Source organism: Oryctolagus cuniculus, chromosome 13 (assembly GCF_964237555.1).
Source record: "Oryctolagus cuniculus chromosome 13, mOryCun1.1, whole genome shotgun sequence".
NCBI lineage: Eukaryota > Metazoa > Chordata > Mammalia > Lagomorpha > Leporidae > Oryctolagus > Oryctolagus cuniculus.
In genome coordinates, this window is record NC_091444.1 from 67,352,199 (window position 1) to 67,370,179 (window position 17,981).

The 17,981-nt window shown below is 38.5% G+C and overlaps 1 protein-coding gene across 20 annotated transcripts in view; it reads left to right on the plus strand.

The window, feature by feature from the left end:
• CDC42BPA (CDC42 binding protein kinase alpha) overlaps positions 1 to 17,981 on the plus strand; it is a 349,867-nt gene that overhangs the window by 216,014 nt on the left and 115,872 nt on the right. For 15 of the 20 annotated variants that reach the window (XM_051820816.2, XM_070055638.1, XM_070055640.1 and 12 more), the window contains 2 exons: positions 2,415 to 2,657; positions 2,915 to 3,025. In XM_051820816.2, coding sequence (XP_051676776.1) covers positions 2,415 to 2,657; positions 2,915 to 3,025 — 354 coding nt within the window. The remainder of the gene's footprint in view (positions 1 to 2,414; positions 2,658 to 2,914; positions 3,026 to 17,981) is intronic. The other 5 variants (XM_070055642.1, XM_070055643.1, XM_070055641.1 and 2 more) reach the window with 1 other exon arrangement.

Below are 17,981 nucleotides of genomic sequence, written 5' to 3' on the forward strand. Positions count from 1 at the left end.
ATAAGTATACTATTTATTTAATTTTTTATTTTTTAGCTTATTTGAGAGGCAAAGTCAGAGAGAGATAGAGAGAGCTCCTATCTACTGGTTCACTCTCCAAATACCTGCAACAGCTCTGGTTGGAACCCAGCGTCAGGAACTAAATCCAGGTGTCCCACGTAAGTGGCAGGGACACAACCACTTACTGCTTTTCAAGGTCTGCATTGGTAGGAAGCTGGAATTGGGCAGTGGCATTGGGAGTTGAAGCCATGCACTCCAGTATGGGATGCAGGTGTCTTAATCAGTATCTTAACCGCTAGGCTAAACATTCTCTTCTCATAGGCATTCTATTTATTAAAACAGTTTTAAAGAGTATGTTTTTCATGGAACTTGTTTATTTCAATTTGTTACCAGAATTCTTCCTTGTATTTTCTTATCATTTCTGATCCCTTCTAGGTTTGTAGTTACAGCCTCTTTATCTTGCCCAGTGTTACTTCCTTGTGCTTTCGTGCTCGTTGCCTTGATTGACCATACTGGATGTCTGTTTTATTGGTTTTCTCAAAGAAAGAACTTTGGCTTTGTGTATTCTCATCATTCTGTCATTTATTTCTGTTTCATTGATTGTACTGTCATCTTTATTGTCGTCTACACGTGAGTAGGGGATTATTGTGTTCTGTTTCTTTTTAAGTGGAATCTCAGCCTGCTTTTCCTTAAGAAGTTTTCTCAAGTGCAGTTTTTGTTACATTGCCAAGTTGTAGTATGTACTAAATATTTTTATATTTTTAATCTTTTTAGTTTAATATACATTATAATTTTCTCATCAATGAGTTATTTATAAATACTTCTAAGTTTTCAGTGTATGAAGTTTTATCCTTTAAATTGTTGATTTGTAATTTAATTATTGTGTTACTAATGAACTTTATATGCTATGTGTTTTTTGAACTTTAGTGAGATTTGCTTGACGGCCTAGACTGTTCTTAAAAAGAGTATGTGTCCCAAGAAGAATTCACAAATGTTTAGAATGGCATTTCTTCCTAGTGTATTGGATTTTATGTTTCTATAGTGACATTCCATTTCCTGACCTTAATCTTTTACTAAAGCCTAGATTTTGTTTCTTAATCCAATCTAACCAACTATCTTTAACTGGTGAGCTTAATCCTTTTATATTTGTATTTATTGCTAATGTATATGGACATATTTCTGCCATTTATTTTTTTCTTTTCAGGTTGTTGTGCTTTTTCTTCTCCTTGTCTCCTTTTTCCCTTTTAAAAAATGGTTAGTTGTGATAAAACACATATAATATAAGATTCACAATCTTGCCCATTATAAAGCATATAGTTGAGTACTGTTAAATATAACATACTGGGTCAGGCTGAGGCTGGGAGCTGGGAACTCAGTTCAGGTCTCCAGTATGGTTGGTAGGAACTCAGTTACTTGGGCTAATACTACTGCCTCCCAGGATCCACATTAGTAGGAAGTTGGAGTTATGAGTTGGGAATGGGACCTCAATACTCCAAAAGGGTCTAAAAATCTAAAATGCCTTAACTGATGTCTTAGGTGCTAGTTCAAATGACTACCCTCTTTTTTACTTTTGTTCCTGTTTTAAATTCTCCTCTTTGTAGTCTTTTGATAGTTATTTCTGAGTTTTACCATGCATATTATCGATCTTTAAATTTAATATCTTGAAACTATTACCCCAATTTTAAATTTCATTACCTCTTTCCAACTTAAATGTTTTTACTGGTCAATATGTCATACATAGCAATTTTATGTTGATATACGATTCTGATATCCAAATACTTTTGATGTTTATTTGTATTGTTTATTTTTTCAGTTTGATCATAATGATTTTTCCTTGGATATTTGGGAATCTGTGATTGTGAGTTCATAGTTGTTCTTAATGTGAGGAAAATGTGTTTGATTCAGTTCTTTTTCTCAAAGATTTGCATTTCCTTTTGATGGATGACAGGTAGTTATACTGACTTGGGTCCACTCTAGCTGCTCCCTCTAAGTTTCTTACCTTAATCAGTCTCAGTTTAGTTTTTTTTATTCTTCTTCTGACCTAATGATTAGTCTCCACATTAAGAACAACCCTTATTTTAAAAAAAATTCTGATGTATTTATTAAATTTCACAAAAATTTTTATTTTAACCATTGTTCTTTATATACCTATATTCTACACTTGTTTGGTGGAAACTAAGGTATTAGAAGGTTGAAATCAGCTGCTCTCTTGCATTTTCTGTGTTAGCATAAGTAATTTAGACTATAAAGAGGGGACATGTCTTTAATATCTATTGAGTAGTTTATTTCCTTTAATTTTGTCCTGAGGTGAAATAATTTTGCCTCTTCTTTACTTAATAATAGCTATTTTGATGGCCAAATTTGGTTTCTAGGTTGCAGAATTGGTAACTTATATTCTTTTTATAAAACTGTAGGAACTAGTCCAGGCTAGTGAGCGATTAAAAAACCAGTCCAAAGAGCTGAAAGATGCACACTGTCAGAGGAAACTGGCCATGCAGGAATTCATGGAGATCAATGAGCGACTAACAGAATTGCACACCCAAAAACAGAAACTTGCTCGCCATGTCCGAGATAAGGAAGAAGAGGTGGACCTGGTGGTGCAAAAAGTTGAAAGCTTAAGGCAAGAGCTGCGCAGAACAGAAAGAGCCAAAAAAGAGGTTAGTAGTCAGGCAAATTTTGTAGTGCCCGTGGGGTAGTGATTAAAGCTGCTTTTTTGAGACTAGAGAATTAATATTTCATTCTTTAATTTCCCAAAATAAACTAATTCTATAGTTTGGTAATATTTCTTAATATGAATTTCAACATTTGAGTTATCTTCCTATTACAAGGTAAATTCCCATGGGGGGAAATGTTTGTTTGAAAAAAATTACAACTGTGAAATCTTTTTTTTTTTTTCTTTTCATTTTTTTAAAAGCTGGAAGTTCACACAGAAGCTCTGGCTGCTGAAGCATCTAAAGACAGGAAACTTCGTGAACAGAGTGAACACTATTCTAAGCAACTGGAAAATGAATTGGAGGGACTGAAGGTATCTTTTGATTTCATATTTATAAAGCTTAATTTTCTTCTTCTTTTTGGCTTGATAGAAGTATTATGTACCTTGTTGGGTACAAACCAACTTGTGGAGTACAAACCAGCTGTTTTTGAAATTTAGTGTTCTTAATTCTTATTCTTACCAGTAGAAAGCTGATAGAGATTTCCTAACCATGGAGAAGAAAAGGGAAGACCATGTTTATTGAGAAATAGTACTCCACCAGGAAGGACTGCCTACCTGAATAAGATGTACTGGCAGTCTGCATAAGAGTCATGGTTTGATATCCAGACCTTCTGTTTTGTAAATGCCACAGGAGAGGCTTAGGGGGTAGCTTTGCAGATGCTTGTGTTCAGTGGGATAAGATGATAGAGGACAAGGTCTAACATTGCTTTACTAGAGAAATTATTTTGCCATCTCTGGAGTCTGGTTTTAATTTCTAGATTTACTGTTTACTTTCTAGATTTACTATTTAGTTGTGAGACACTGCACAAAACATTTAATCTATTTGTACCTTATTTTGAGTCCATAAATAACATTTGTAAGCTGTCACATGCTCAGTAACTAGTGTTGTATTAATAATAATAAATGTCAAAGAAAATATAAGAACCAACTTGAATGCCATAAAGTGTAGGTACTTACCTTGTAGGATAGCTCTTACTATAATAATTTATTCACAGTCTGTCTCCTCATGTGGACTGTCAACTATTTTATTGAAAATATAGACAAGTGTATTATTATCTTGGCCATAGAAAAGATTAAGATATTTAATACTTCCCTAATAAATTAGTTAAATCAGGCTTGATCTGCTAGGCTTGATTACAGTTTCTCTGATAATTAGCTTATTAGTTGAAAGTAAGATTCTTCTGTAATAAATCGAAATATAAATTCTAGATTTATTTCTTGTTTTGAGAGTTTGTTTTGGTTCATAATGAATGAATGCAGTGTCTTGGTTAACTCTACAGAGCAGGTATGTGTTATCTGAATATACCTGTGCCTCCAGAGCAGAATTAGGATAGAGAACTCAAAACCATTTCATATACCCTTTTTTTTTTTTTTTTAATTTATTTGACAGGTAGAGTTAAACAGTGTGAGAGAGAGACAGAGAGAAAGGTCTTCCTTCCATTGGTTCACCCCCCAAATGGCTGCTATGGCTGGCGCTGCGCCGATCTGTAGCCAGGAGCCAGGTGCTTCCTCCTGGTCTCCCACGCGGGTGCAGGCGCCCAAGCACTTGGGCCATCCTCCACTGCCCTCCCGGGCCACAGCAGAGAGCTGAACTGGAAGAGGAGCAGCCAGAACTAGAACACAGCGCCAGTATGGGATGCCGGCGCCATAGGTGGAGGATTAGCCAAAAGAGCCACAGTGCCGGCCCCCTCGTATACTTTTCGATCAGGATCCGCTTTATTTCTACTACTATTCTAGGTGCTTTAGATAATTAAAATGGATCAGAAAAGACAATTCGAAAGAAATCTTAGACATTATCCCCATTTGAGAAAATTTAGAACCAGAAGAGATTTTTGTTGTCATAAAAATAGAGTATAATTTAAACCAGGGTTTTCTAGCTTTCAGTGCCATGTTCTGTCCATTAGTTTACTTTTGATTTTATACTCTAATAAACTGTGCAGCAATGAAAACTCTGAATCACAAATATTACCTATTTGTTAAATACTCATAATATCTATGTCATTTATAAATTTGAGATTATAATAGAACTACTCAGTAAATAAGTTAATACATTTAAAGTATGTAGCCCAGGACCTGGCGCATAATAAAGACTAAGTGTTTGTTCTGTTTGTTACTGTAGAATAATTTCCTTAGTGTATTTTCCAAAACTGAAATTTCTTTGTTAAAATATATGCACATTTATGTTTCAAAATATGTTTTGGTTCTTTTAAAGATTGTAGGAATTTTGACTCTTTAAGCAATACTTTTCAACAGACTTAAAGGGTGAAATAGACAGTTCTATAGTAAAAATTAGGTAATTCAGTATACCACTTCCAATAATGCATAGAACGTACTAACAAGATCACCGAGGATACTGAGGTCTTGACAACACTGTATATAACTATACCTACCATATATGTAGAAATTTGCATTTAGCAACTGTAGAACATACATTCTTGGCAAATAAAAATATGGCATATTTTCCCGGATAGACTGAATCACAAATAGGTCACAAAACAAATCTCAGTAAATGTAAAAAGATTTAAATCTTTTAAAACATCTTCACCAATAACAGTGTAACAGAGTAAGAAATCAGTAAACAGAAGCAAATCTGAATGTTCAAAACCATATGGAAATTAAATAGCACTCTTTATTTATTTATTTATTTATTTATTGACAGGCAGAGTTAGACAGACATAGAGAAAGGTCTTCCTTTCCCGTTGGTTCACCCCCAAAGTGGCCGCTGCGGCCAGCACGCTGCACCAATCCAAAGCCAGGAGCCAGGTTCTTCCTCCTGGTCTCCCATGTGGGTGCAGGGCCCAAGCACTTGGGCCACCCTCCACTGCCTTCCCGGGCCACAGCTGAGAGCTGGACTGGAAGAGGAGCAACTGGGACAGAATCCAGCACCCCAACTGGGACTAGAACCCAAGGTGCTGGTGCCGCAAGTGGAGGATTAGCCAAGTGAGCCACGGCGCTGGCCTAAATAGCACACTCTTAAAACAACTAATGGGTCAAAGAAGAATCATAAGGGAAGTTATAGAATACTTAGCAATCAATGAAAATGAAAACACAGTATATCCAAACTTAAAGTACACTGTGAAGTCAGTGCTCAGAAGAAAATTTATAACTGTGAATGCCTACATTTAAAAGGAACACATGTGACCAATCAGTAGGCTAATTTAAGAAATTAGAAGGACCTGCGTTGAGGCGCAATGGGTTAAGCTGCTATCTGCATCCTATATGAATGTCAGTTCTAGTCCTGATTGTTCCACTTCCAATCTAGCTCCCTGCTAATGTGCTTGGGAATGTAATAGAAGATGGCCCAAGTATATGGGCCCCTGCACCCCATGTGGGAAACCCTGATGGAATTCTAAGCTCCAAGAATTCCAGCCGTAGTCATTGCAGCCATTTGGAAATTGAACCAGTGGACGAAAAGATTTGTCTCTCCCTCTTTCATTATGTCTCCCTTTCTCTAACTCTGCCTTCCAAATAACACAGAAAAAAAATTTTTTAAACAATTAGAAAAAGAAGAGCAAACTGAAGTGAAGGAAACAAAAATAGAGCAGTCAGTAAAATAAAGAACAGAAAACATTTGGAAGGATTGATGAAACCAAGCGGTTCTTTGATTAAATCAGAAGAATTAACCTTTAGCTAGACTAACGAGATTACACAGTGCACACCACAAGAGAAAGAAACAGAGAGCGAATGCATATAACTAATTTCAGAAACAAAAGTAGATACTGACCAACAAAAAACAAGAGAAAAATAAGAAAATACTGTGGACAGCTCTGTGCCAACAAAATATATGAATGGAAAAATCCCTAGAAGTACACCATTAACCTAAAATGACTTGAAATGAAATATAAAAATGTTAACAGTGAAAATAAGTAGAAATTGAATCAGTAATCAAGACTTTTCTGACAAAAGTCTAAGGGGTGAATATTTCACCTAGTGGCTAAGACACTTCTGTGCTTGGGACCCATATCAGAGTACCAGAGTTCAAGTCCCTGCTTCTCTCCTGATTCTAGCTTCCTGCTAATATTCGCTTTGGGAGGCAGCAGATCTGATGGCTCAAGTGGTTGAGTCATTGCTACACACATCGTAATCCTGGATTGAGTTTCTAGCTTTGGGCTGCAGCCTAGGCCAGTCCTGGCTTTGGTAGACGTTTGTAGATTGAACTGGTGGATGGGAGCTCTTTCTGTCTGTTACGTCTTTCTTTCTACAAGAATGAAAGAAGTCTAGGACCAAATGGCTTCATTGGTGAATTGAACCAAACATTTAACAAATAATATCAGTCTTTTTCAAGCTCTCCAAAAACAGAAGGTTGAGGGAATGTCTTGATTCATTCTATGAGGCCAGCTTTACTCTAAATACCATGGCAGGATAAAAATATCACTATAAAACCCAATATTTCATTTGAAAACATGCACAAATCCTTAACAAAATAGTACCAAATCAAATCCAAGAACACATTATAAAGATTATACACCATAACAAGTGGGGTGTATCAGGGAATGCAAGGGTTGATCAGCATAATAAAATCAGTGTAATATACCACGTTAATAGACTCAAAGTAAGAGAATCATGGTCATCTGCACTGATGAATGAACATCACTTCACAACATCCAACAATTTGTTCATGAGGAAGCTAGAATAGAAAGGAAATATAATCAACAGAATGAAAGTTGTTTATGAAAAACTTTTAGCTTATACCATACTCAGTAGTGAGAGACTGATAGGTTTACCTTTAAGATCAGGAATGAGGCAGGACTATCCATTTTCACCATTTCTATTCAACATTACTGGAGATTCTACGCAGAACAATTCCTTAAGAAAAAGAAAAGACATCTAAAACAGAATGGAAAAACTCAACATCTTTGCTATACAGGTATATCTCATTTTATAGCTTTTATACAAATACACACAGATGTGCACACACACACACACACACACTTAGATAATCAGAGTTACAGAGAGAGAGAGAGAGAGAGAGAGAGAGAGAGATCTTTTAGACCACTGCAATGGCCAGTGCTTTGGCCAGGCCAAACCCAGGAGCCAAGAGCTTCATCTGAGTCTCCCACATGGGTGGCAGGGGCCCAAGCACTTGGGCCATATTCTGCTGCTTTTCCTAGTCCATTAGCAAGAAGCTAGATCAGAAATGGAGCAACAAGGATGCAAACCAGTGCCCATATGGGATGCTGGTGTTGCAGGCTATGGCTTTACCCACTATACCACAATGCCCACAGTGCCAGCACTCTGATCCACATGTATTGCATTTTTCTTTCCAAATTGGAAGTTTGTGACAACCTTGCCTGAAGCAAGTCTGTCCGTGCCATTTTCCCAGCAGTGCTCACTTTGTGTTTGTGTGCCTCATTTTGGTAACTTTGACATCTTTAAAATTTTCTTATTATATCTGTCATGGTGATCTGTTATAGTGAGTTTTATTGGTATTGTAATTGTTTTAGTGCACTACAATTTTACTGAGATATGACGCTGAACTTGGTGAGTGTTCTACTGCTTTATAGATCAGCTGTTCCCCTGTCTCTCTCCTATCCTTGAATTCCCTATTCCCTGAGACACAATAGTACTGAAATTTGGCCCATTAATAACTGTGGTGGCCTCTAAGTTTTCAAGTGAAAGGAAGAGTCACACATCTCTCACTTTAAATCAAAAGCTAGAAGTAATTAAACTTAGTAGGAGGGAAGGCATGTTGCCAGCTGAGATAGCCTAAGAACAAAACCTCTTACCCCAAGCAGACATGTTGTGATTGCAAAGGAAAATTCTTGAAGGAAATAAAAACTGCCACTCCAAGAATGGTAACAAAGTAAAAACAGCCTTATTGTTGAGATGGAGAAAGTTATAGTAGTCTGGATGGGAGATCAAACCAGTCACAACGTTCCCTTAAGAAAAAGCTTAATCCAAAGTGTAGCTCTAATTCTCTTCAATTCCCTGAGACTGAGAGAGGTGAGGAAGCTGCAGAAGAAAAATTTGAAGCTAGCAGATGTTGGTTCATGAGTTTGAAACAAAAAATCCATCTCCGTAACATAGAAGTGCAAAGTGAAACAACAGGTGCTGATGCAGAAGCTGCAGCATGTTATCCAGATGATTTACTTAAGACTGTTGATGATGGTAACTACACTAAACAACAGATTTTTAAAAAAAATTTTTTTAATAGATTCATTTTATTTGAAAGGCAAAATGACAGAGAGACAGAGAGGTAGAATGGAGAAACAAAGAGAAACGGATCTTCACATGTGGCCACAATAGCTGGGGCTGGGCCAGGAGCCTGGAAGTCCATCCTGAACTCCCATATAAGTAACAATGCCCTAGTACTTGTGCCATCATTGAATACTTTCATAAGTGCATTAGTAGGGAGCTTAAGCAGAGCAGCTGGGACTTGAACTGGCACTCTAATATGGTATGCCAGTGTCTGTAGGAAGAAGATGTCAACTAGGACCTTCTTAGCTAAAGACGATAAATCAATACCTTGCTTCAGATATTTAAAGGACATTTGAACTCTCTTTTTACATACTTATGCAACTGGTTATTTTAAGTTGAAACTAGTCCATTAATCATTCCAGAGATTTAGATTTATCTATGTCTTCTCTGACCATGCCTATAAATGGAACAACAAAGCTTGGATGACAGCATATCTGTTTATATCTTGGTCACTGAATATTTTAAGCCTACTGTTGAGACAGACTGCTTAGAGAAAAGATTCCTTTCAAAATACTACTATTCGTTGACAATGCGTCTGTACCCAAGAGTGCTACTGGAGATATACAATAAGGTAAATGTTTCAGGCCCACTACATGACATTCATTTTACAGCCTGTGAATCACAGACTATTTTTATTTATTTGAAAGGCAGAGTTACAGAGAGGCAGAGGCAGAGGCAGAGAGAGAGAGAGAGAGAGATCCCCCATCCACCAGTTCACTCTCCAAATGGCTGCAACAGCCAGAACTGGGCCGATCTGAAGCCAGGAGCCAGGAGCTCCTCCAGGTTTCCCACGTGTGTGCAGAGACCCAAGGGTTTAAGCCATCCTCTGCTGCCCTTCCAGGCACACCAGCAGGAAGCTGGATCAGCAGTAGAGCAGCAGGGACTCAAACTAGCACCCCCAGGGTGCCATGGCTTTCTTTATCCACTGTACCACAGTGCCAGCCCCTCAAGAATTATTTTTGATTTTCAAATCTATTTAAGAAATGCCTTTTATATCTGACTAAAGTCAGTTGAAAGCCTTATGGAAAGGGTTCACCATTCTAGATGCCATCAAGAATATTTGTGTTTCATAGGAAGAGGTCAAAATATGAACACTAACAGAAGTTTGAAAGGAATTCATTCCACCTTTTATGGATGACTTTGAGGGACTGAAGATTTCATTAGAGAAATAACTATATATAGTGAAAACAGCAAGAGAACTCAAATTAGAGGTGGAACCTGAATAGGGATTTAATCGCTTGAATATTGGATAAAACTTTAACAGATGAGGAGTTCTAATTATGGATAAGCAAAAAAAAAAAACTGATTTCTTGAAATGGAACCTACTCCTCCTGGTAAAGTTGCTGTGTACTTTGATGAAGTGACCACAAAAAAGTTTAACATGTTACATAGACTCAGTTGATAAAGCAGTAGCAGAGTTTGAAAGAATTAATTTCAATTTTGAAAAATTCTGAGGGTAAAATGTAGTGAAACAGCATCACATGACACAGAGAAATCTGTAATAAAATAAAGAATTGATGTAAACTTCAGTGTTGTCTTATTTTAAGCAATTGGCACAGCTAATTCCAACCTTCCACACCAACCACCCTCATCAGTCAGCATCCAGGAAAATCAAGGCAAGTCTCTCTACCACCAAGAAGATTATAGCTCACTGAAGGCTCAGATGATCATTAGCATTTTTAATATTAAAATATTTTAGTATGTATCTAAGTGATATAAAATCATTATATAAAAGAAATACCTACTCCACCATGTTTACTGCAGCACTGTTCATTCATAATACCCAATATGTGGACTCAACCAAGGTGTCTATCAGCAGATGAATAGGTAAAGAAAATATATAAATACAAACAGTAGAATACAGGCCAACGCCTTGGCTCACTTGGTTAATCCTCCGCTTGCAGCGCCGGCATCCCATATGGGTACCGGGTTCTAGTCCTGGTTGCTGCTCTTGCAGTCCAGCTCTCTGCTGTGGCCCGGGAAGGCAGTGGAGGATGGCCCAAGTCTTTGGGTCCCTGCACCCACATGGGAGACCAAGAGGAAGCACCAGGCTCCTGGCTTCGGATTGGTGCAGTGCCAGCCGTAGCGGCCATTTGGGGAGTGAACCTATGGAAGGAAGACCTTTCTCTCTGTCTCTCTCTCTTTCACTGTCTATAACTCTACCTGCCCCCCCCCCAAAAAAAAAAAACTGAAAAAGAAAATAAACAGTGGAATACTATTCAGTAATAATAAAAAAGAATGAAATCCTGTCATTTGCAGCAAAATGGATGGAACTCGAGGACATCATATTAAATGAAATAAGTCAAGTACAGAGAAATACCACATGTTCTCATGTTCTGCCTCATGTGTGAGCTTAAAAAAAAGGCTGAAATGGTTTCAATATGAACACAGAATCACATAATGATTGGATTTGAAAAACTAGGAAGCTATGTATGGATTATAGATGGTGACAAATGCAGTAATATGAGATGTTAATAATAGAGGAAGCTGTGTGGGATATATGGGGACTCTGTACATCTGCACAATTTTGTTTTGTAAATCCAAAACTTCTGAAATAAAATGTTAAAAAACTTCTAAAATTGGCCGGCGCCGTGGCTCACTAGGCTAATCCTCCGCCTAGCGGCGCCGGCACACCAGGTTCTAGTCCTGGTTGGGGCGCCGGATTCTGTCCCGGTTGCCCCTCTTCCAGGCCAGCTCTCTGCTGTGGCCTGGGAGTGCAGTGGAGGATGGCCCAGGTGCTTGGGCCCTGCACCCCATGGGAGACCAGGAGAAGCACCTGGCTCCTGGCTCCTGCCATCGGATCAGCGCGGTGCGCCAGCCATTGGAGGGTGAACCAACGGCAAAAGGAAGACCTTTCTCTCTCTCTCTCTCACTGTCCACTCTGCCTGTCAAAAAAAAAAAAAAACCTTCTAAAATTATAACAATTTTAAAGGTATTTTAAAATTAAGATATGTACATGTTAGACATAATGGTATTGTACACTTTATAGTAATAAGGTAAGCATAACTTTCATATGCACTAGGAAGCCAAAAAATTTATCTTGCTCATTTTTGGGCCATATTTGTTTTATTGCAGTGGTCTGCAACTGTACCTACAATATTTCCAAGATATGCTTATCTGAAGAAAATTCTCCACAATATGTAGGGAACAATAGAGGTTGTAAACAAAACCTCCATGGTTGTAGGATTCAAGATCACCCAGAAATCACTTGTATTTATTTATTTATTTAGAGTTTTATTTATTTATTTGAAAGGCAGGGTTACAGAGAGAGAGAGGCTTAGAGAGCTCTTCCATCCACTGGTTCTCTCCCAAAATGGCCACAATGGCCAGGGCTCAGCCAGACTGAAGCCAGGAGCCAGGAGTTTTTTCCAGGTCTCCCAGGCTGCTTTCCTAGGTGCATTGTCAGGAAGTTGGTTTGGAAGTGGAGCAGCTGGGACTCAAACTGGCAGTCATATGCGATATCTGCATTGCAGGTGTTGGCTTAACCTGGTATGCCACAGCACCAGCCCTTAAATGTTTCTGTTTCTACAGTATTAAACAATCTGCTAAAGAAGTTAAGAAAGCAATTGCATTTGCAGCAGCATCAGAAAAGAATAAAATACTTTGCAGTGAATTTAACCAAGGAAAATAAAGGCTTATACAATGAAAATTATAAATCATTACTGAAAGGAATTAAAGATCTAAATTAATTACAAGGTAACCCATTTTCATAGATAGTATTGTTAAGTTGCCAGTACTTCCCAAAGTGATGTACAGATTCAACTTAGTCCTATCAAAGTTCCAAAACCGTTTTATAGAGAAATAGAAAAAGGTGATCCTCAAATTCATATGGAATTGCAGAGGAACCCAGACAGCCAAAACAATATTAAAAGAGATGAAGTTGGAGGACTTATACTTTTTGATTTCAAAATTCACTATAAAGGCATGGTCATCAAATCAGTGTGGTGCTGTCATTGGGATGGACGTACAGAACCATGGAATATAATTGTGTCTAAAAATAAATGCATATACCTATAGCCAGTTGATTTTTGACTGTTGGCCTTTTACAGCTATACTAGGTTTGTTTAATTGCGAGAGAATAGTCTCTTCAACATTTGTGCAGAACTAATTGGATACCACATGCAAATGAATGAAGTTGGACATCTGCCTTATACTGTATATAAAAATTAACTAGAAATGGATCAACAACCTAAATAAAAGCTATAAAACTTTTAGAAGTCCAGTACAAGTATTGTCAGTGGAGCCATAGAAATGACACCAAAAGATGCTGGCACTGTGGTGTAGTGGGTTAAGGTGCCACCTGTACCACCGGCATCCATATGGGTACCAGTTCCAGTCCTGGCTGCCCCACTTCTGATCCAGCTCCCTGCAAATGCATCTGGGAAAGCAGTGGAGGATGGCTCAAGCACTTGGTCCTCTGCATCACATGAGAGACCCAGAATAAACACCTGAGCCCTGGCTTTGGCCTGGCCTTGGCCTGCCGCTATAGCCATTTGGGTAGTGAACCAACCAATGGAAGACTTTTCTTTCTGCCTCTGCCTCTCCCTCTCTGTAACTCTGCCTTTCAAATAAATAAAGTCTTCAAAAAAAAAAAAAAAAAAGAAATGAAACCAGAAGCAAAGGCAACAAAGAAAATAAACTGGGCTTTATCAAAATAAAAAGTTATGACTGTTTCATCAAAAAACATTCCTAAGAAATTGAAAAGACATCCTGAGGAGTTTAATAAAATATTTTCAAATCATAAATCCATATTAAATAAAGAACTGCTAAAATTCAGCAACAAAAGGACAACCTAACTGATGAATTGACAAAGGGCTTGAATAGGCATTTTTCAGATGGTCAATTAGTACATGAAAACATGCTCAATATCATTACTCATGAGAGAAATGCAAATTTAAATAAAAACTAAATATCACTCTGAACCTATTAGTATACTTACAATTCGAAAGTGGGAAAGAGGAAGAAAGAATGTTTTGCAAGGATATAGAGAAATTGAAAGCTTTTTAAATTGCTACTAACAAAGTGGTTTGGCTAAATTTCAAAATAAATTGGTTGTTCCTTAAAAAAGGTATATGTAAAACTACCTTATGACCCAGAACTCATATGTGTGTATATACTCCAAATACTTGAAAGCAAGCATCTACTAGGATAATATATACTTTATACCAGTGTTTATTGAAGCATTATTGCAATATCTCAAAGATGGAAACAACCCATGTACATATCAACAGATGGATAAACAAAATGTCATATGTACATCCAATGGAAAATCATTCCGGCATAAAAGGAATGAAGTTCTGACACATACTACAACATGGCTGAATCTTGAAAACATTTTGCTAAATGAAGCCAGATGCAAAAGGGCAAATACTGTATGATTCCATTTAAATGAACTAATTAGAGTAGGCAAAATTTTTTTTAAGATTTATTTATTTGAAAGAGTTAGAGAGATAGAGACACAGAGAGAGGTCTTTCTTCTGCTGGTTCACTCCCTAGATGGCCGCAATGGCCAGAGCTGCGTTAATCCAAAGCCAGGAGCCAGGAGCTTCTTCCAGGTCTCCCACGTAGGTGTAGGGACCCAAGGACTTTGCCATATTCTGCTGGTTTCCTTGTCCATAGCAGAGAGCTGGATCGGAAGAAGAGCGGCCAGGACTAGAACTGGTGCCCATATTGGATGGTGGTGCTTCAGGCCAGGGCATTAACCCACTGCACCACAGCGCCGGCCCCTAGAGTAGACAGATTCATACAGAGTAGAATAGAGTTACCAGGGTTTGGAGCAGGGAACAGGGAGTTAATTCTTTCTTTATTTTTTAAAGATTTATTTACTTGCAAGAGTGAGAGAGGGAGAGAGAAATAATCACTTCTATTCTCTGGTAAGCCTGGAACCCCATCTGGGTCTCCTACCTTGTTGGTAGGGGCCCAGGTACTTGAGTTATCTCTGCTGCTTTTCCAGGCACTTCAGCAGGGAGCTGGATTGGAAGCAAAGCAGCCAGAATTTGAGCTGATGCTCCAGTGTCAGATGTGAGTGTGGCAAGTTTCTGCTTAATGCAGTGCACTACAGTGCCTACCTTAGGGGTTAATTCTATTCTTTTTTTTTTTTTTTTTTAAGATTTTTTTAATTGAAAATCTGAGTTACAGAGAGAGACACACACAGAGAAAGACGGGTCTTCCATCTACTGATTCAGCTTCCAAGTGGCCTTAATGGCCAGGGCAGAGCTAGGCTGAAGCCAGGATCTTCATCTGAGTGCTTGGGCCATCTTCTGCTGTCTTTCTCAGGCCATTAGCAGAGAACTGGATTGGAAGTGAACTGGCGCCTGGATGGATGCTGGCATTGCAGGTGTCAGTTTTACCTAGTATGTCAAAACACCAGGCCCAAGTTAATTCCTAACGATTACCGAATTTTTCTTTGCAATGATGGTGATATTTGCACAGTATTACAAATATAGTTAAAGCCATTGAATTGCAAAATTAACATGGTTAAAATGGAAAAATTTGTGCTACATATACCTTGCTTAAAAATTACTTAAAATTACTTAATACTTAAAAATTAGTCATGTAATATACCAGTAACCAAAATTATTGTATTTTATGCTTTAAATGGGTGAGTTGTATGACACGTGAATTATATATCAATATTTTTTAAAGATTTATTTATTTGAAAAGCAGAGTTACAGAGACAAAGGGAGATACAGAGACAGAGATCCTCCATCCACTCATTTACTCCCCAGAGGCTGAAAGTCAGGAGCCAGGAGTTTCTTCTGAATCTCCCACTTGGGTAGCAGGGGCCACAGTGCTTGGATTGTCTTCTGCTGCTTCCCTAGGCCATTAACAGGAAGCTGGATTGGAAGTGGAGCAGCCAGGATGTGAACTAGTGCCCTTATGGGATACCTGCATTGCAGACAGTGGCTTTACCTGCTATACCACAATGCTAGCCCCTCAGTAATTTTTTTAATACTTTTCAATTGTTTTCATATACTACTAGAATTTTTTTTAACCTTTATGTATTAGTTTGCTGGGACTGCTATAACAATGGACCATGAAATAGGTTATCTCGACAAACAGAAATTTGCAGTCTGAGTTCTGGTGGTTAGGTGTTCAAAATCAAGGTGCTGGTAAGCTTGGCTTTTAGAGGTTTGCTGGCAGTCTTTGGCATGGCTTGGCTTGTAAATGTGTCACCTTCATCTCTACGTGGAGTTCTCCCTGTGTCTATGTCTATTTTTAGACTTCTCCTTTTCATTGAACATTTTATATGTTTATTCAAAAAGCAGAGTGACAAAAAGGGAGAGGAGTGGGGAGGAGAGGAGAGAGAGGCTAGAGAAAGAGGGAGAGATAGTGATCTTCCATCTACTGGTTCATTCCCCAGATGGGTACAATAGCCAGTTCTGGGCCAGGCTGAAGCCAAGATCCAGGAACTCCATCTAGGTCTCCCACATGGGTGGCAGGGGCCTAAGCTCAAGGCATGAGTCATGTTCTGCCGCCTTCCCAGCAACAGGCAGCTGGATTGGAAGCAGAGCAGCTGAACCAGTGCTCTGATATGGGATGCCAGTGTTGCAAGGATTGGTTTAACTCAGTGTGCCACAGCATGGCCTCCAGATTCCTCTTTTCTGTAAGAACACAATCAGATTAGGGACTACCCTGAAGTACTACTGTTGAGTCTTTTGGGGGGGCAGTTCAACCCATAATAGTTGTATTTTTTAACAATATAATAAGCATTTTCACTAGTTACTATAAAATTGTCCCAGATGTAATGTTAATGATTATAAGAAGATTTATTGATTTATTTGAAAGGCAGAGTTACAGAGAGGCAGAGGCAGAAACAGAATCTTCCATCTGCTGGTTCAGTCCCCAGTTGGCCGCTATGGCTGGAGCTGGACCAATCCGAAGCCAGGAGCTTCTTCTGGGTCTCCCATGTGGGTGCAAGGGTGCAAGGTCTTGGGCTATCTTTCGGTGCTTTCCTGGGTGCATTAGCTGGGAGCTGGATTGGAAGTAGAACAGCCAGGACTTGAACCTGCCCTTTTTGGGGTGCTGGCACTGCAGGCAGCAGCTTTACCCGCTATGCCACAGCGCTGGCCCCTGATTATAAATATTTGAAGAAGAATATCCACATAATCAGTTCTCTGCAATTAAATGATTAATTTGTTTTTACTTTTGGAATACTGTAATTGCCATGAAAACCTTTATACACTGCCTTTTCTGTATTTTTTTAAGATTTTATTTATTTATTTGAGAGGTGGAGTTACAGTCAGTGAGAGGGAGAAACAGAGAGAAAGGTCTTCCTTCCAGTGATTCATTCCCCAAATGCCGCAACGGCTGGTGCTGCGCCAATATGAAGCCAGAAGCCAGGTGCTCCTTCCCCGTCTCCCATATGGGTGTAGGGGCCCAAGGACTTGGGCCATCTTCTACTGCTTTCCCAGGCCAAAGCAGAGAGCTGGATTGGTAGAAGAGAAGCTGGGACTACAACTCACACCCGTATGGGATGCCAGCGGCAAAGGCAGAGGATTAACCTAGTGCACCATGGTGCTGGCCCCTCTGTATTCTTATAATAGATACCTAGAAATGAAATTATCAAATCATTTTAAGATATTTGATAATTATGAGAAATCTTTGCAAATATAAAAGCTCAAAATTTTATAAGTGGTTTTTAGTTTTTCTTGGCTTATTAGTGGATTAATTGAAATTTCTCTGCGTGAATTTAAATAATTCACCTATTTAATTTTAATCTTAATAGTTTTTTTGTCAATTCACTTAAACTCTTTGCTCAGAAGTTTACTTTTTCTTTTATTTTCAGCCACTACTTTACCAATTTATTAGTTGCTCTTTAATTTTGCTTTTCATTTCTTTTTTTTCTTGAGATTGATTGATTTATCTGAAACACGGAGTTTACAAAGGGAGAGACAGGGATTTTTCATCCTTTGGTTAACTTTCTAAATGTCTGCAATGGCCAGGGCTGATGACACGAGTAAGTTTTTTCTGGATCTCCCGCATGGGTGCAGGGGCCCAAGGACTTGCATCGTTTTCAGTATTTCCCCAGGTACATAAACAGGGAACTGGTTCAAAGTGGAGCAGCTGG